This window comes from Grammomys surdaster, unplaced genomic scaffold (assembly GCF_004785775.1).
Source record: "Grammomys surdaster isolate TR1022 unplaced genomic scaffold, NIH_TR_1.0 191, whole genome shotgun sequence".
NCBI lineage: Eukaryota > Metazoa > Chordata > Mammalia > Rodentia > Muridae > Grammomys > Grammomys surdaster.
The window spans coordinates 18,395,371-18,412,650 of record NW_021604636.1 but is presented as its reverse complement, the minus strand read 5'-3'; the positions used below and the strand labels follow the sequence as shown (position 1 = coordinate 18,412,650).

The 17,280-nt window shown below is 37.1% G+C and overlaps 1 protein-coding gene across 2 annotated transcripts; it reads right to left on the bottom strand.

Moving 5' to 3' along the window:
* Positions 1-2,383: 2,383 nt before the first annotated feature.
* Positions 2,384-3,664, bottom strand: LOC114622768 (mortality factor 4-like protein 1). Of its 2 annotated transcripts, XM_028769255.1 has the most exons (2): positions 3,481-3,664; positions 2,384-3,363 (listed from the first exon to the last, which is right to left on the bottom strand). In XM_028769255.1, exons 1-2 carry the CDS (start codon positions 3,633-3,635, stop codon positions 2,547-2,549), a joined length of 972 nt encoding a protein of 323 aa, XP_028625088.1. In that variant the 5' UTR covers positions 3,636-3,664; the 3' UTR covers positions 2,384-2,546. The 2 variants fall into 2 exon arrangements, with proteins under 2 accessions (XP_028625088.1, XP_028625087.1); XM_028769254.1 differs by having other exon boundaries at positions 2,384-3,664.
* Positions 3,665-17,280: the final 13,616 nt, after the last annotated feature.

Genomic DNA, 17,280 nt, shown 5'->3' with positions numbered 1-17,280 from the left:
TACTTTGACCCAACTGATGTATCTACAACACCACTCCTGGACATGAACCTCAGGGAATATTACAAAAGGTTAGATGTAAGAATTAGATGTAATTCTATAAGAACCAGATAGACATGTGTACTGTGGGACATGTAAGGGAAGCTACAGCCAAGAAGTCTCAACAATGTGGCTACCTGAGTAAAACCTGAACAATAGTGTCACAAATAGATTCTTCTCCAGGGAATATTCCTCCAATCAAGCATTCAGCAACAAATTGTCAACCCTGGAACCATATATATACACATAACATTATATACATTGAGCAGCTTACACTGGTGTGTGTGTGTGTGTGTGTGTGTGTGTGTGTGTATCATGAATTTGGCATAGAGCATGAGGGGTATATGGGAAAAGTGAGTGGAAGAAATTAAAGAAAATAATGAAATTATACTTTAATTTTGAAAAATTAAAACTATATTAATTTTTTAAACATGACTTATTAGTAATTAAATTAACATAATGATTAAATTCTACTGGATACATTTAAAGTCTATGGCACTGTGGATATTAATATTTAAAACATTTTAGCTTAGGGACTCCAATGGAAGTGTCAGGGGAAGAATTCAAAGAACTGAAGGAGATTGCAACACCAGAGGAAGAACAACAACATCAATTAACTAGACACCTCAAAGCTCCCAGGGATTAAACCACCAACCCAAGAGTATACATTGTGCCAGTCCATGGCTCCTGCTACAGGATCAAGAGCCTCATCTGGCATTAGTGGAAAGCCCTTGATCCTTTGGAGGCTTGATGCCTCAGAGAAGTGGGATGTTAGAGGAATGAGGTGGGAGTTGGTAGGTGGGTGGGGGGAGTATTCTCTTAGAGGCAAAGGGCAGGGGGATGAGGTGGGTGGAGGGGTTCATGGAGAGCAGACCAGGAAGAGGGATAATATTTGAAGTGTAAGAAAATAAAATGATTAATAAAAAGAAAAGACAGAAAGAAAAGAAAGTTTCTTTAACCCTGACTGAAAGCACCAACAGGCAAAAAAATTATAAATACATATAGATATATGCGTATAAATACAATTCATATATATATATATATACATTATTGGTTTTAATTAACAGTTTAATGTGTATATATATGCATTGTATTTATAAATACACTAAACTGTTGATTTAAAAAACAATAATAAATATATTTAAAATATATATGGTAAGATAAAATACTTTGAATGTTCTGTTAGAAAAAAAGAGTAAAATCTGTGAAGGCACTACCTCTTCAAAAATCCATGGTCAATAAATTAAGAGAAATAGAATTATTTCAGTATGTTAATAAATAGAATTTTACTATCCATCTCCATCATAAGAATTTAGTGGCTTCATTATAATATTTGTCTTAGTACCTACCATGACAATAGAAGTAGAATTTCCATATAATCTGCAAAAGTTTTATGAGGCATATCTTTTATGAAAAGATATTTCTGATATAAATCTATTTTTAGTAGATACTAGAAATAGTTTCATTTTCTAAGTAAGTTCGGGTTTTTTTTTTTTTCTGTACTGTAGACTATAAGAGCTGCCTAATTCTTCATGTTTTCCTTTCTGCTCTTTAGAAATCTCAGAGCCAAATTTAGTTCTTAACTCTTCCATAAAATAACTTTGCTACTCTCTCTCTTAACTTCAAAATTTCCAGTTTTTGATTTTGTAATCCTTTAGTGTGTCTCTCATTTTAATCTCATTTAAACCTCCCTATAACTGAAACTTCTTTCAAAAGAAGAATGAAGTTTGGAGATAAATGGCCTCTAAAACAATTCCAGTTTTATTTCATTGTATAATCTGACGGGGGCAAATTTAAGATTTTATGCATTGGAGTCTTCTGAAGAATGACTACCTCGAAGTGAACTACTTATGAGGACCTCATGAATTATAGAATGTTGATGTTAAACATGTCATCTACAAACATCAACACAATCCATGTGGACTCTGATAAGAAAGATTTAGTCATCATGAATCAAGCCTTTTACTCTGAAACTTCCAGACCTTAAAATAGGAATGAACTTAGCAGAAGTTGAAGATAAGCCCTACTGCAGAAGGCACCATGAATTTGAACATAGAACTTAAAAGAATCAAGCTGGATGTGACAAAAAACCTCCTCTCTGAGAGCTATATGACAGAGTGAATAAATATGTTGGGCAAAGTCCCATCATCCATGTATAACATGTGTGTATAATGTTATATGTAAAATTATATATACATATATATATATATGTATATATATATATATATTAAATTTGAAAGTGAAAAATGGGAGTTGTTACATGAGAGAATTTGAAGAAAGAAAAAGGAAGAAGAAGATACTATATTTTCTTTTCTTTTTTTTTTTTTGAAAAAAAGAAAGAAAAAAGGAGCGGTTACTCCTTTTATTTTCTCTGTTTAAAATCAAACAGAAAACAAACATCAACTCTGTTATACACTAACGGTCTTCAAAGTACATCATTTGTACAAGAGAAGGACTAAGAACCAAACTGTTTACAGAGATCCAAGCACGAGTGAGAGAGAGCACGCCCCTCACACGGCTTTCCGATGGTACTCGGGAGGAGCCACTTCATAATCACTGGCACTGAACAAAGTTGCAGAATTCTTTGCCAGGTACTTGAGGAAATCATGTAGATAGTTCAGTAATAAAGCAAGGCTTTTCTCATCTAGAGGCGAATAGGCCAACATCGCTCCAATTCGCACGAATAATCTCAGTAAATGGGGTGCTCCATACACCTGGGACATGGGTGCATCTGGATGATCGGCGAGAATTTCAGCATACTGTGGTCTCTCAAATTTGTAGAGTAGCTGAGTGCCCAGCATTACATTGAAGTACTCCTTTATCCCTGCCACAACCTCATTAACAGCATACTCCTTATTATCTGTATTTCCTCGAGACTTCTTATAATTTGCATAATCCTCCAAAATGGAATCCACATTCTTCTTGGCAGGAAGATAAAAAAGCTGCTTTTGTCTGGTGATCAAGTCCCAGTCATCAACAAGCCATGGTTTCAGCTCTTCAGGAATCTTCACTTTAACTTCAACTCTGTTCATGAATGTTTCCTCATTTTCAACAGTAGGATCTACCCGGGCTCTCTTCTTCCTAGGAGGCTGAGGTGTCTCACTGGTACTGCCACCATCTCCATTTCCAGGTGTTTTCTGCTTGTTCTTTTTTGTTTTCACTTCAACATTTTTCTGCTGCAGACCAGATGCCTTCTTCCCTGGAGCAGCCCCTCTCATCTTGCCCTCTGCATATTGTTCCTGATTGGCCTTTTGAAGTTCTCGCTGTTTCTGCAAATTGGTGTCCACGTATTTGAGTACTCTGCTTTCTGGCACCCATTCATCCCAACTAGAGGTCAGGAGGGGGTGGTGTACTGAGGGAGCTCCTTCAGGAACAGGAAAAAGGGCTACAATATCCTCACGTGTCTTCAAAGATTTTTCAGAGCGCCTGGGCCTCACAGCACTTTTTTTATTCCAACCACTGTAATGGATAAAGTACTTCACTTGTTTGTCCTTTATGGCAACCTTTACACACTTTGCTTCATAAAGAAGAGGCCCATGAAAGCACAGCACTCGCTCGCCCTCCTGGAATTTAGGCTTCGGGTCCTGCTTGGGCGCCATTTATAAGTGATTCGCCGCCTCCTCCTTCTCCCACCACCCCCGACTACGATACTATATTTTCAAAATATAAAAAATTCAAAATATCTCTAGAACATGAAAAATGAGGTATTCTAGGCCATTTATGATGCTAAGGACTACTAAAATAACTATCATAGTAAGATGTGTCAGTTCTGGAACAGTGGCATATGTATCTTGCTGGTGACCAACAGTTGTGTAATTAGACTTAATGCGCATTCAACAGCAGGAAAACATGCATGGTATTATAAACACAGCCAAATACCTGTGGCTGGTGAAGCCAATGAACCTTGAGGGGAACTCACTACTGAAATTTTGCTAAAGCAACATAATTTCTAGATGCATTCTAAATATTTATCCTTATATCCACAGATAAATGAAACTTGCACCCCTCCACAGTGATATTATTTGGCAGAAGACCTAGAATATTTCAGAAAATGACAACTTGTCAAACTTAAAGAGAACAGCTGATGATGTCCAGCCCCAATTAATATGTCTATAACACAACTCCTATACCTAATGTTCATGAAACACTAAAAGAAAGAGCAGAAATATTTTAATTAACACCCAGAATAAAAGAAATTCTGTAGAGACATAATAATTTTTATATGGGGCAAGTAAGTTACTGCAAAGAAATCTCAACTATATGACTGCAAAACAAAAACAAACAAACAAACAAACAAACAAAAGACCTCAATAATGACAGCAGTTGTCATGCCAAGGTTGATAGGAAAAGTTAGCAGGACTCTTATCTTAGATGAAGAGCTTCAGAAAATTAAATGCTGAGTAAGCAAGAAACAGTTTCCCCTAGCATGAATCTCCTATTTAGTTATTTAACACCAAAAGTATAGTCCTGAAACCATATACATATAAGGTCACATTTATATATAAATTTGTTTGTGTGTGTGTGTGTGTGTGTTACAAAATTAACTACAGCAAAAGAGGCCATGAATTGAAAGTCATGGGAGGATGCAGATGGAGAAGGATGGAAATGATATAGATATGTACACATTTATGAAATCAAAACAAAATAAAACAAAAAAACAAGAAACTGCTTGATTGCATTATTTTTAAAAGAGAATACAAAGAAGAGAAAGGAGGTAAAATTGCAGAAGGAGGTTTAGTTTCCAAAGGCAATAATTTTCTTTCTTAAAGATGACTCTATCAATGAAGCAGACCTGCAGGAGAAGACAACACGGTTGGACATCACTAGAGGTTTTAGAATAACTTGAAGAAGGTCTCAGATCACTGCAAACTTTTCCAGTTTTCAGTATTTGTCTTTGTAAATAGCCATTGAAACAGAAATTACCACCCTACCTCAAGCCACAGACAGCACCTGTCATTGTAGATAATTATAATTCTTTTACAACCTTTTCTGTACTGATGCAAGGAAAACAATGAAGACAGGAAGGACAGGAGTAAATAAGTAGGGAGACAAAACCAAACAAAGCCAGACACACACACACACACACACAAACACACACACACAACCTGAACAACACCAAGGCCATCAAACTTAGTGTTTTCAGTTGCTGATATAAGTAGATACAGATCATGTTTAAGCTAATGAGCTTGAGTAAGTGAATGTCATTTCAGTGGATGCTAGGTCAAAAAATTAGGTTAAGCAAAAATAAGGGTTGTTTCTTTGAAAATATCAACAAGACGAATAAACTAAAAGGTAAAAAGAAAATATTCAGATTAACAAAATCAGAATAAAACAGGAGAAATAAAAACCGTCAACAAGGAAATCCAAGAATCATTAGGACTTACTTCAAAAACTTGTACTCCACAAAATTAAAATTTTAATCAAAATTGATAATTTTCTGGATATATGTAATATACTAAGTTTAAAAACCTATACACCACAAAATTAAAATTAAAAAAAAATTGATAATTTCCTGGATAGATATAATATACTAACTTTAAATCAAGATCAGGTAAACAATTTAAATAGAGTTTTAGCCTCTAAGGAAATAGAAGCTGTTGTTAAAAGTCTCCTAAATGGAAAAAGGACAGGGCCAGATGGTTTCAGCACAGAATTCTACCAGACTTTCAAGGAAGAGCAATACTCCACAAATTATTCCACAAAATGGAAATAGAAGGAACACTATCAAATTAATTTTAGGTATCCATAGCCACCTTGACTCCCTAAATCACAGAAATATTCAGCCAAGAAAGAGAATTTCAGACAAATCTCTCTTATGAACATTGATACAAAAATACTCAATAAAATACTCATAGACCAAAACCAAGAACACATCAAAAACATCAACCACCATGATCAAGTAGATTCATATTCAAAGTTGCAGGGATAGTTCAAGATACAAAAATTATATAAACTACCACATAAACAATAAGAAACAAACAAATGAACAAACAAACACATAATCATCTCATTACGTACTGGAAAAGCCTTTGACAAAATTCTAAACGTCTTCATGTGAAAAAAACCCAACACTCTTTTATCTTAAAATCTTCTAAAGGTCAATTATAAGTGAAAATATTTATAGTAAAAAACAATAACATTTTGTGGTCAAGTGTGTCCAGGGCTAGATGTAAGTATTAATGTCACTTTTTCTACATGTTGAAATCCATTCATACTAGTACCACTGGAAGTTGCTATTATGTTTTCTCCACTATATATATTTTGGCATTTTGTTAAAGATATCTAGATTATTCCTAGATGCATATAACATGCTGCATTGTATCAAGATGAAACATAGTTTAGATAGGTTTATAGCCAGTAAGGGGATTGAATCAGAAATAATATTTTCTGATGAATCCTCTGTTTTTTCATTTAACATATCAGCTGTCCTAAAATGAATATTAGTCAAGCCACCTCCCCAAGTTCCTCTCTCTTTTATCCTTCTTTCATTATTTTGAATTTCTTCACAAATCATAACAGTTTATTAGAATCTTGATTTTCACTTTCAAAAATGTCAACATTGACAATGTAACCTATCAGTACCCTGGCTCCTCCTGGCCCTTTTGTTTTAGTTGAAATTCTGTTCCCAAAGCAAGATATGTTGAAGTCCTAAAAAACAGCATCTCCTGGTATAAATGTCTTTCTTAAGAAGGTTTTTTAATAAATTTGTGACCATTGCACTAGATCCTAGTCTAATATTATAATATTATCATCTTCTCCAAAAAGAGAAATTTTAACAGAGATTGAGAGGAAAAAAGTTTTGAACTCACACAGAGAGAAGCCTACCAGAACACTAGGGTGATGCTTCCATATGACAAGGTCCAGCAATCATTACTAGAATCCAAAAGAGTCAGTGAAAATGTTCATTTGAGTCATGAGAGTCAGTGTGACACTGAAGAGTACTGATCTCAGATTCTACATTTTTATATGTGAATAATAAATTGATGTTGTGTTAAGTGACTGGATGTTGATACTCTGTTACTATAGCTCTAGGAACCTAAAATAATGTCCCCCAGAGCATGCCATACTGTGAGCCAGCCAGCTCTGTACTCCAATCATTGTAAAGTGCAGTAGGTTTCAACATTCACCATCCTTTTCCCAACTCTTCACTGTACCCCTCCTTCTCTCCCTCTTTACCCCTAAGATGTTGTCTCTCTCATTTTGTTGTCATTGTTGTTTGTTTGTTTCTTTTGATTTTAGAGTTTTCACCCTGCTTTCTGAAATACCAACCTATTCCATGACCAATGTTCACTTATTTACTACTACTGTAACTTTTCTTAATGTTTCAACCCAAATGATCCAATTTCTATTCATCTGTATATTTTTATATTTTATTTATTCCCCCAAATTTTTCATACTCTCAATTTTTAGTATTGATGTATTAAAAGTGGGCCAGCATAATTTTTTCTTAAAGAGTTAATATTTCAGGTATTTCATACTGTGAATTAATTTAGTAAACTTACCTGTTCCAACTTACCTGTTCCATTATATTGATTTTATAGTCAATATATAAACATGTGTTGGTAAAGTTTTATTTACAAAACAATGAGAAAGCCATATGAACACACTTTACTAAGTCCTATCTAAAAGATATATTTCTCAAATTCTTGCTTTCATTATGATTGTTTATAACTTACAAAACTTCTAACATTCATCTTTCATACTTCTTATGAAAATTTTTAAAAAATCAATTTAATATTTTTCTAAGTGGGATAGTTTAATTTCTCTTTCCATATATTACATCATCTAAAATTTTAATAAGAAAATTCATACAGAAGTACAAAACCAACACATTAGTAGTCTGTGGCAAGTAACTAGTAGTCTAGGAAGACATTGAATGTTTGATACATTGCTACACTAGCCCATTAAAAAAAAGAGGCCACTATTGTTTTTTAAAAGGATTTCTTACTGTTCCAAATGAATTTAAGTATTGTTCTTTCTATCTCTGAGAAGAATTAAGTGGAAATTTTGATGGGGAATGTGTTGAATCTGTAACTTACTTTTGGTAAGAAGACCATTTTTACTATGTTAGTCCTGCCAATCCATGAGCATGGGAGATCTTTGCATCTTCTGAGGACTTCTTTGATTTCTTTTTTCAGAGACTGGAAATTTTTGTAATAAAGTGTGGGGCTGTTGCTCACGCGTGTGGTGTGGGTTCTGTTGGGATGAGTCATGGGTCCCTTGTGTATGCCATGGCTCAGGTAGGCAGAAGCACAGGAATTTGACTGAGTTCACTCCAGGGCACCAGGTGGATGCTGGGCTATGAGAAGCTGCAGGGCTCCGCCTGGGAGTGGAGAGGTCTCAGCCTGAGACCTGCAGGGGCGGAGCTCTTTGGTGGGGAGCCCCGGTCAAGAAGGATTCCGAGGATCAACTGATCTCAGACCCCTGGGTTCCCAGGTGCTGCTGGGAGCCACAGAAGAGTTGAGACTGGGGACATACAAGCAGGACCAGCCTGCAGCTGAGGAGGATGAGGGAGAGAAGCTCCGGCAGCAACCAACAGGGTAGTGAGACTCTTGGTCGAGGCAACTTGCTTGGCTGGGTCATGGCTGGCTTGGCTAGCTTGCTTGAGTTGGCAGGTCTCTGTGGAGGGAACATAGAGTGGTCCTCCAGTGGGAGATTAGGCAGTAGCTCATTAGTTGAAGGCCCCCTCTACAGTTTTCCATGGCGGGCCCCAAAGACAAGAGGAAGTCCATGGTTTCAAAAGATTTATTGGCACAGTGGAAAGTGGATGTAGCTGTACCCTATGTCATCAGTGCGGGCCTGAGGCTAAATATCTTTTGCAGGGAGGAGAGTCTTGGAAGGAATGCTTAATTAGCTATGCCCTCTGGCCTTTAGGTATCTCATTAATACAGAGATCTCTTGAGGCTCTGCAGCCTGTAGTCATGCCCTCTACTTGTAGAGGGGCTGATAGGGGCATTGTCCTACATGACTGAAAGGTGTGGATCAACAGAGGTCTTCAGCCTCGTGTCAGGAGCCTGGTGTCTGAGAGGATGGCAAAATGTATGCCATTCCTTGCAGGGATACCTGTTGGGTCTCGAGTCATCTCTAGCCAGTGCTTCACCAGAAATCATGCTATCCTTTCACTGTCCCACAGTAAAGATCTTTCACTTGCTAGGTTGGAGTCACACCAAGATATTTTATATTATTTGCAACTACTATGAAGGATGTTGTTTCCCTATTTCTTTCTCAGCTCATTTATCCTTTGAGTAGAGGAACACTACTGATTTATTTGAGGTAATTTTATATCCAGCTACTTTGCTGAAGTTATTTTATCAGCTGTAGGAGTTCTCTGGTGGAATTTTTGGGGTCACTTTTGTATATTATCAATCATATCATCTGCAACTCAGGATAACAAAATCTATTCCAACAATAAAAGAACTTCTGGGGGAATCACCACCCCTGACCTCATGCTGTACTACAGAAAAACGGTGATTAAAACCATGTGGTATTGGTATAGAGGAAGGAAGGTAGATCATTGGAATAGGATTGAAGACCCACAATTAAACCTACATATCTATGGTCACCTGATCTTTGACAAAGAAGTCAAAACCATTCAGTGGAATAAAAGACAGTTTGTTCAACAAATGGTGCTGGCTCTCGCTATGGTCAGCAAATTTATCTTTTCTTATGTCCTTGTACAATGTTCAAGTCCAAGTGGATCATTGACCTCAACATAAAACCAGATACACTAAATATAATAGAAGAGAAAGAGGGAAAGATCTTTGAACACATCTGTACAGGGGAAATTTTCCTAAACAGAACACCAATGGCTAAGGCTCTAAAATCAACTATAGACAAATGTGATCCCATAAAATTGAAAAGTTTCTGTAAGCCGAAGGACACTATCATCAGGACAAAACAGGAACCTACATATTGTAAAAGAATCTTTACCAATCCTACATCTGGTAGAGGGATACTATCAAATATATACAAAGAACTCAAGTCATTAGATGCCAGAGAAGTAAATAACCCTATTAAACTGGGATAGAGAGGTAAACAAAGAATTCTCAACTGAGAAATCTCTAATGACCAAGAAGCACATAAAGAAATATTCAATATCGTTAGTCATAATGGAAAAGCAAATCAAAACAACACTGAGATTCCACCTCATGCCAGTCAGAATGGCTGAGATCAAAAACTCAGGTGACAGCAGATTCTGGCAAGAACTTGGAGAAAGAGAAACGGTCCTCCATCATTGGTGGGATTGTAAGCTAGTACAACCACTCTAGAAATCAGTCTGGAGGTTCCTCAGAGAATTGAATATAGTAATACCCGATGACCCAGCTATATCACTCCTGGGCATATACCCAAAAGATGTTCCAACATATAAAAGGACAAATGCTCCACTATATTAATAGCAGCCTTTATATAATAGCCAAAAGCTGGAAGAACCCAGATGTCCTTCCACAAAGGAATGGATACAAAAATGTACTATATTTACACAATGGAGTACTACTCAGCTATTAAAAACAATGACTTCATGAAATTCTTAGGCAAGTGGATGGAACTAGAAAATATCATCTTGAGTGAGGTAACCCAAACACAAAAGAACACACATGGTATGCACTCACTGGTAAGTGGGTATTACCCTAATAGCTTGGAATACTCAATATATAATTAACAGACCACATGAAGCTCAAGAAGAAGGAAAACTAAAATATGGATGCTTTGGTCCTTCTTCAAAGGGGAAACATACAGAAGGAAATACAGAGATAAATTGTGGCACAGAGACTGAAGGAAAGACCATCCAGAGACTACCCCTCCTGAGGATCTATTCCACATACAATCACCAAACCCAGACATTATTGTGGATGCCAAGAAGTGCATGCTGACAGGAGCCTGATATAGCTGTCTCCTGAGAGACTCTGCCAGAACCTTACAAATACAGAGGCAGATGCTCACAGCCAACCATTGGACTTAGCACAGTGTTCCCAATGTAGGAGTTAGAAAAAAAAACTGAAGGAGCTGAAAGGGTATGCAACTTCATAGGAAGAACTACATTATCAACCAACCAGGACCCCGAGAGCTCCCAGAGACTAAATCACCAACCAAAGAGTACACATGCAGGACCTATGGCCATGAGGATGGCCTTGTTACACACCAATTGGACGAGAGGCCCTTAGTTGTATGAAAGCTAGATGCCCCAGTATAGGGAAATGCTAGGGTGGGGAGGTGAGAGTGGGTTGGTAGGGGAACACCCTCATAGAAGCAGGGGAGGGTCAATGTGATAGGGGGTTCCCAGGGAGAAACCAGGAAAGGGGATAGCATTTGAAATATAAATGAAGAAAATATCTAATTAAAAAAAGATTTAAACAAAGAAATAGGGGAACATGAAGTCCTGTTTTGTTTTAGTCTTCGTGTTTTTCGATGACACTGGTACCTTGGAGCCATCCACCTCTTTTGGCACTTGTCATCTTTCTTTCTTCTTGCCCACATAGGTCTCTGAGCCTAGAAGATAAGAATGTCATGAAGACATCACACTCTATCCAGTCTGAGAATCTCCAGGTCTCTCAGTCTTTGCATATTTTCAGTCAGAATATTCATATTAATTATGATTTACTGGAAGAGTATGCTTCTTTGCTGAGGGTTCAGGGATCTGTAGATACAAACACATTCAGAGTCATTTATTCCTGTATCTCTTTTTGCAAAATAACATTAGTGGATTTTATTTAGAGAATACATAAGCAGCTTATTTTAAATCAATGATATGAAGAAAACAAAATAATAATACTCCTCCCAATAAAAGCCTACAATAAGTAACTAAATGCATAGCATATCCAAGTGGCAAGGAGTTGGACTGTTGTTACACACAGTGATTTAAGAATACAATTCAGAAATTGTCAAACTCAATTTTTCTAATGCACATTATTTTCAGAGGCTAAGAATTCTCACCTCTCCCAATATTCCCACATTTCATTGTCTAGTCACTCTGAACGTAAACCTTGAAATGGTGCATCTAAATTAGGTAAGCATGAAGCCCCTTTCGGCAGAATGGTTTTATAAAAAATTTCAAGCATATCTATTTGAAAAAGATCTCTAAATTAACAAGAAAAGCAGAGAGAGAGAGAGAGAGAGAGGAAAAGAGACAGATAGATCCCAAAACAGCATTGTCTCATTTAGGGTTTCTATTGCTGTGAAGAGACACCATGACCATGGCAACTCTTCTAAAAGAAAATATTTAAGTAGAAATGTCTTCCAGTTTTATAGGTTTATTGTTATCTAGGAAAGCATGGTGGTGATCATGTATATGTTTATGTGTATATGAATTTCACTCCCTTAGTAGATGGAACCTCATCTTGTTGCCCATATTAGCCTTAGGTCCAGGTTCTAGAGTACCTCCTGTTTGAGTCTTCCCAAGCATCTATGATACAAATTGTCAGCTCCTTGCTGGCAGGTCCAGGCAAGAGAAGAGAGTGTCCCTATCCTACCAGGTCTCTTTAGGGATTTTCTCCCGGGCTGAGTGGGATGGTGAGTGGCAATGTCAAAGCAGGAACTCAGCTTTATTCCGTCAGTCTCTCACTTATATAAACTCTGAGCATAGTCAGAATGATTTTTGGTGGGGTGAGATGATGTAGGAGGGAGGGAAGTTTGATGGAAGTTATGAGCTGACTGACAAGGCCAATGACAAAGCTCTACATTAGCAATGGTGGACCAGAGGCAGGGCCAAACAGGTCTTACTGAGTCACCCCAGTATGGAAGTGACTGAAACAGGTCTCAAAACTTGAGCCAGGCTTAGGCTCTCTCACAAGCCCACAGAAACCCAAACCAGACTTGGGTTTGTCCACAAGGCCCAAACCAGGACCGAAATGGGGCCCAACACAAACATTCAGGTCAGATACAACTAACCTTCATTTGAAACTCAGTAATGTTTGATGCTTAAATTCTTTGTCAGTTGTCTGGTTTTGTTCCTCCATTCTATGAGCATGAAAAAACAAGAAGCTCTTTGGATCTTATGGAATTTTACTGTTGACATTGTTTCTCGGTTGGCAGAAGTTGACCACGATATTCTTTTTACCATTATCTTTCAAATCGAATTAAGAACAATCAGGATTTGACCAGCATGCATGCCTTTCCCCATCACTATAACCATGAGAAGCAGTAGTCACTATCCTTGCCTCCCTGATCTATCCTACAACTATCCCTGTGCACCACTGTCAAGAATGATTCTTTTCTTTTCTTTCTCTCTCTCTCTTTCTTTCTTTCTTTCTTTCTTTCTTTCTTTCTTTCTTTCTTTCTTTCTTTTTTTATAACAGTGCTGTTACCAAGTTCTGTCTGGTTTGAACTAAATTGTGTTACAGTTTAAATATGGGATACTCCACAGTATGATTTGGAATGTCCTTATTAAGAAAAATTTCACTAATTGTAAGTGAGAAAATATGTTAAGTACAATATCCCATGTTGCTGTGGTCTATGCCTTAGACTGAAATTCTATGACAAAGAAAAGAATACTGTTATTTGATAAATACTTGTAAAATGACAATGTGTGCTTCTACAGCTTCCAGTAGGGAGACATTTGTTTTATTTTATATGGAAATATTACTCATATGTATGTATTTCAGTGTAGGCTATCATCATAGTTCTGATTTGATGTTTATGAACATCAGATTTTATTTTATGGAAGTTAGACAATAAGAGATTGTTTGCAGGTGGTAGATATAATATTTGGGCAGTAATCAAGTATGCGCCTAAATTATTCTCAGGGTCTCATAACTCAAATCAATTAATAAGTTGTCTTCAGAGTATCTTTTTAATGTGGATGATTCACAAGTTCACTTTTCTAAAATGAAGCAAATTTTACATTTTGCATTTTTAATGATTATGTATTTAATATTACTCTCAGGCCCCTAGATAAATTTCATAGCACAACCTAAATTGAAAATTATAGTCAACAATAAAAAGATCTATTTATTTTTCCTAATAATTTTCATAGTGGGAATTTTAAACTTTCATGTCTTATTTGACCAATAGAAGTACTTTTTCCCATTTATAAGGATTCATGATTATAGACATTTTAATATATATATACTATGAACAATTAGTTGACTCTTAGTTCAATATTAAAATAACTTTAAATTTTTTGTTGTTTGTGTTTGTGTGTACATATGTGTTTTTATGTTTATATTTGTGTGTATTTTTGAGGAGGGTAAGAAAATTAAGGGAGATGATGTGTGTTTGTAGTGTGGTGTGTGTGTGTGCTTGCAGTTATGTACCTACCATGGCACATATGTGTTGATCAGAGAACTCTTGGTATTTGTCTTCTTACACCTTGTTTGAGACAGAACATTTTTGTTGCTCATTGTGTCCTATTCCTAGTTAGATGACATGTGAGCTTCTGACAATTTTCCTCTCTATGGTACCCATGTCTCCATAAATGTATTCCAGGCTTCCATGCTGCTTGAGTTTCTGCATATGTTCTGAGGATTGGAACTCTTATCATCATCCTTGGACAGCAAGTACTTTGTTCACAGAGCTATCTCTCTAGCCTTTTATGGCTTTCACAGCCTTTTGTGTCTTTGCTTCCCCAATCTGATTCATATGTCTATGAAGATATAACTAATAATTGGACTGTTAATAGTTGTACTTTTAAGAGGCAAAGATGAGTTTTGTATTTTTCTTTATTATAATAGACATTGGTTTTGTCATTGAAAACATCAAAGAAAGAGGAAAGGGTTGTATTTGGGACAAGTATTGAGGCTGAGAATTCCTTTGGATAGTAAACCCAAATGGTTCATTTTTCTATCTGTATCTGAATCCTCACCAGAAATTCTGTTTAATCACTCACCAAGACTGGCACCCTAATATACTTATTGAAAACAAGATGAACCTCTCAGCATAGAATCCAATGGTACTGCTATTTATAAATGTATTAGAAAACACAATATTGAAAATCTAAAACAAGCAAACAAACAAACAAAAATGCTTTGGGCTTCTGACTAGATGACTTACTTTTAAATGTACTTGTTCCAGTAGAAGGCCTGCGGTTTCCAAAACCCACATGGTCTCACAGCCTACTATTCCAGGGTCTTCTTCTATCCTCCACAGTCACAAAACAAATACATAGTGTACATACATGTTAAGGTAAAACATTCATGTACATATTCGGGGAAAAATTTGGGCCGCAGCAGTGGAGTCCCAGTGGGTTTCCACGCACTGTGGCTGGTCCCACGTGCGGGAGAAATGTCTATGGTTCCAGTGGCCTGGAGGCTTTGGCAGCAGCAGGACCCAATGACATGAGGAAGTCCTTGGTTCCAGAAAGGTTTACTGTTATGGTGGATGTTGGATGGATCTAGGTGTACCCCCATAAAACTCAGGGCAGTCCCGAGTTATATAGGAAGGGAGAAAGGGGGGATCTGGGGAGGATTGGGGGAGGATCTGGGGAGGCATGCTTAATTTGCTCTTCCCTCTGGCCTTCATTAGTATGTAAATCCGTAGGCCCTGAGGCCTCTAGTCTGGCCTATGTGACTGAACAATGTAATTCTACAGAGATAGGTCTGCTTTTCAGGACCCTGGATTCTGGGGGGTGGGGGGTGGCTCTGAACTCTTGCCGGTTCTCACGAAGAGTCTAGGCACCTGCTCAGTCATGAACCAGAAATGTCCTTACACAGTCCCACATCTCCTCCCCTTTACTTTTTTAAAAAAGGGGGGTCACTGTGGTGAAAATTTTGAATGAGGAAGCCAAAATAAAGCATTATGTAGGCCAGAGGGATTAGCATAATTAAGTCACAGGGTAAGGGGAGTTGAGGGGGGTAGGGAAGGCAAGGGATCATTGAATCAATTGAATGCATGTGGTACAGTTTGAGGGTAGTAATATCTGACTAATCTAGATAAACATTACGTTTTCCTCACTAACATGTAACTTTAGCTATTTGACTTTGGCAAAAGAGTTCATTTGTAGCTGGAAGGTCTGAATCTGTCTGTAGGACTCAGTGAGTCTCTGGATCTTGGCGTGTGTCTCTGAGTCTCAGTGTGTCTCTGGAATCTGTAGTCAGGTGGTGTGGCTGTAAGAAGACAGCATGGCATCCTAGGCAGGTTCCAGGAGGTGTTGTTGTCTCTGTTGGACTTGTGGGAGCACCTGTAGAATAATCACAACAGGGAAGCTGCACCCAGGCAGGGGGATGTCTGCAAAGGGTGTGTAGTAAGCATTAGGCTACTTGGGATCGGGCACACATACATACATTAAAGTAGATAAGTCTTAAAAACAAACAAACAGAAACAAAATAAAACGAAACAAAATCTTTTGATTGAGACTTTACTATTAGTGAGAGGAGACTGGAAAAGCATTTTTTTTTTTTTTTTGGTAGAGTAATCTATCAATGATGTGAAAAAGTAAATAACATTTTTGTAGTCTTAGAAAATTATACCTCCAAAATATAAAAGCATCCTAAAGTTAAAGGAACAAAGTGTAAGGTCATGAATATGTGGCAGGCTGGGATGAGGTAAAAACATCTCCCTATATGTAACCATTTGACTGTGATGACTGTAAATCAGGTTAGCAAACTAGAATCTTTATCTGAATAAGGATGAATTGAATTCAGAGCTCAAGGCTTCAGTCCATCATGATGGGGAATTTAAGGTAGCTAGAGATTGAAGCAGCTCATTCTGTTCCATTTACAGTAAGGGCAGATGGGTAGTGGTGGGCAAATGATGGTGGTTAGTTCATTTAGTCCTTCATTAAATTTAATTCTAGCCCATTGGATGTTGCCACACATATTTAGAAAAAAATCTTCACACCCTAATATAAGTATTCTAGAAACTCCCATATAAACATGCCTAGAGGTTTGTCTTTTAGCTGATTCAGAGTTCTAACAAGTTAAGAAACAAAACTGACTATCCTAGAGATTGAGGGACAGTGATACGTAAGGGATATATTGACTGCTCATGTTACGCCCAGAGAAGTTTTGATATTTCATAGAATGGAGGTAGTTACATAAGTTTCAAGGACTGAGGAAGAAAACAATAATCTTCACAGAAGCAGATGTTCTTAGAGAAACTTTATAAAGTTGTTTTAAGGATTGAGAATGTAATTTAATGTTAGTGCTCTTGCCTAGCATTCTGAAGGTTTCTGGCTTCATCTCTAGCACCACAAATATACTTAGATATAATGTTACATGCCATATTATTCGGTAATGAATAAAAATGATTACGGATTCCTCTATTATATTGACAAATCTCAACACAATTATGGTAAGAGAAAGAAAAAAGCCT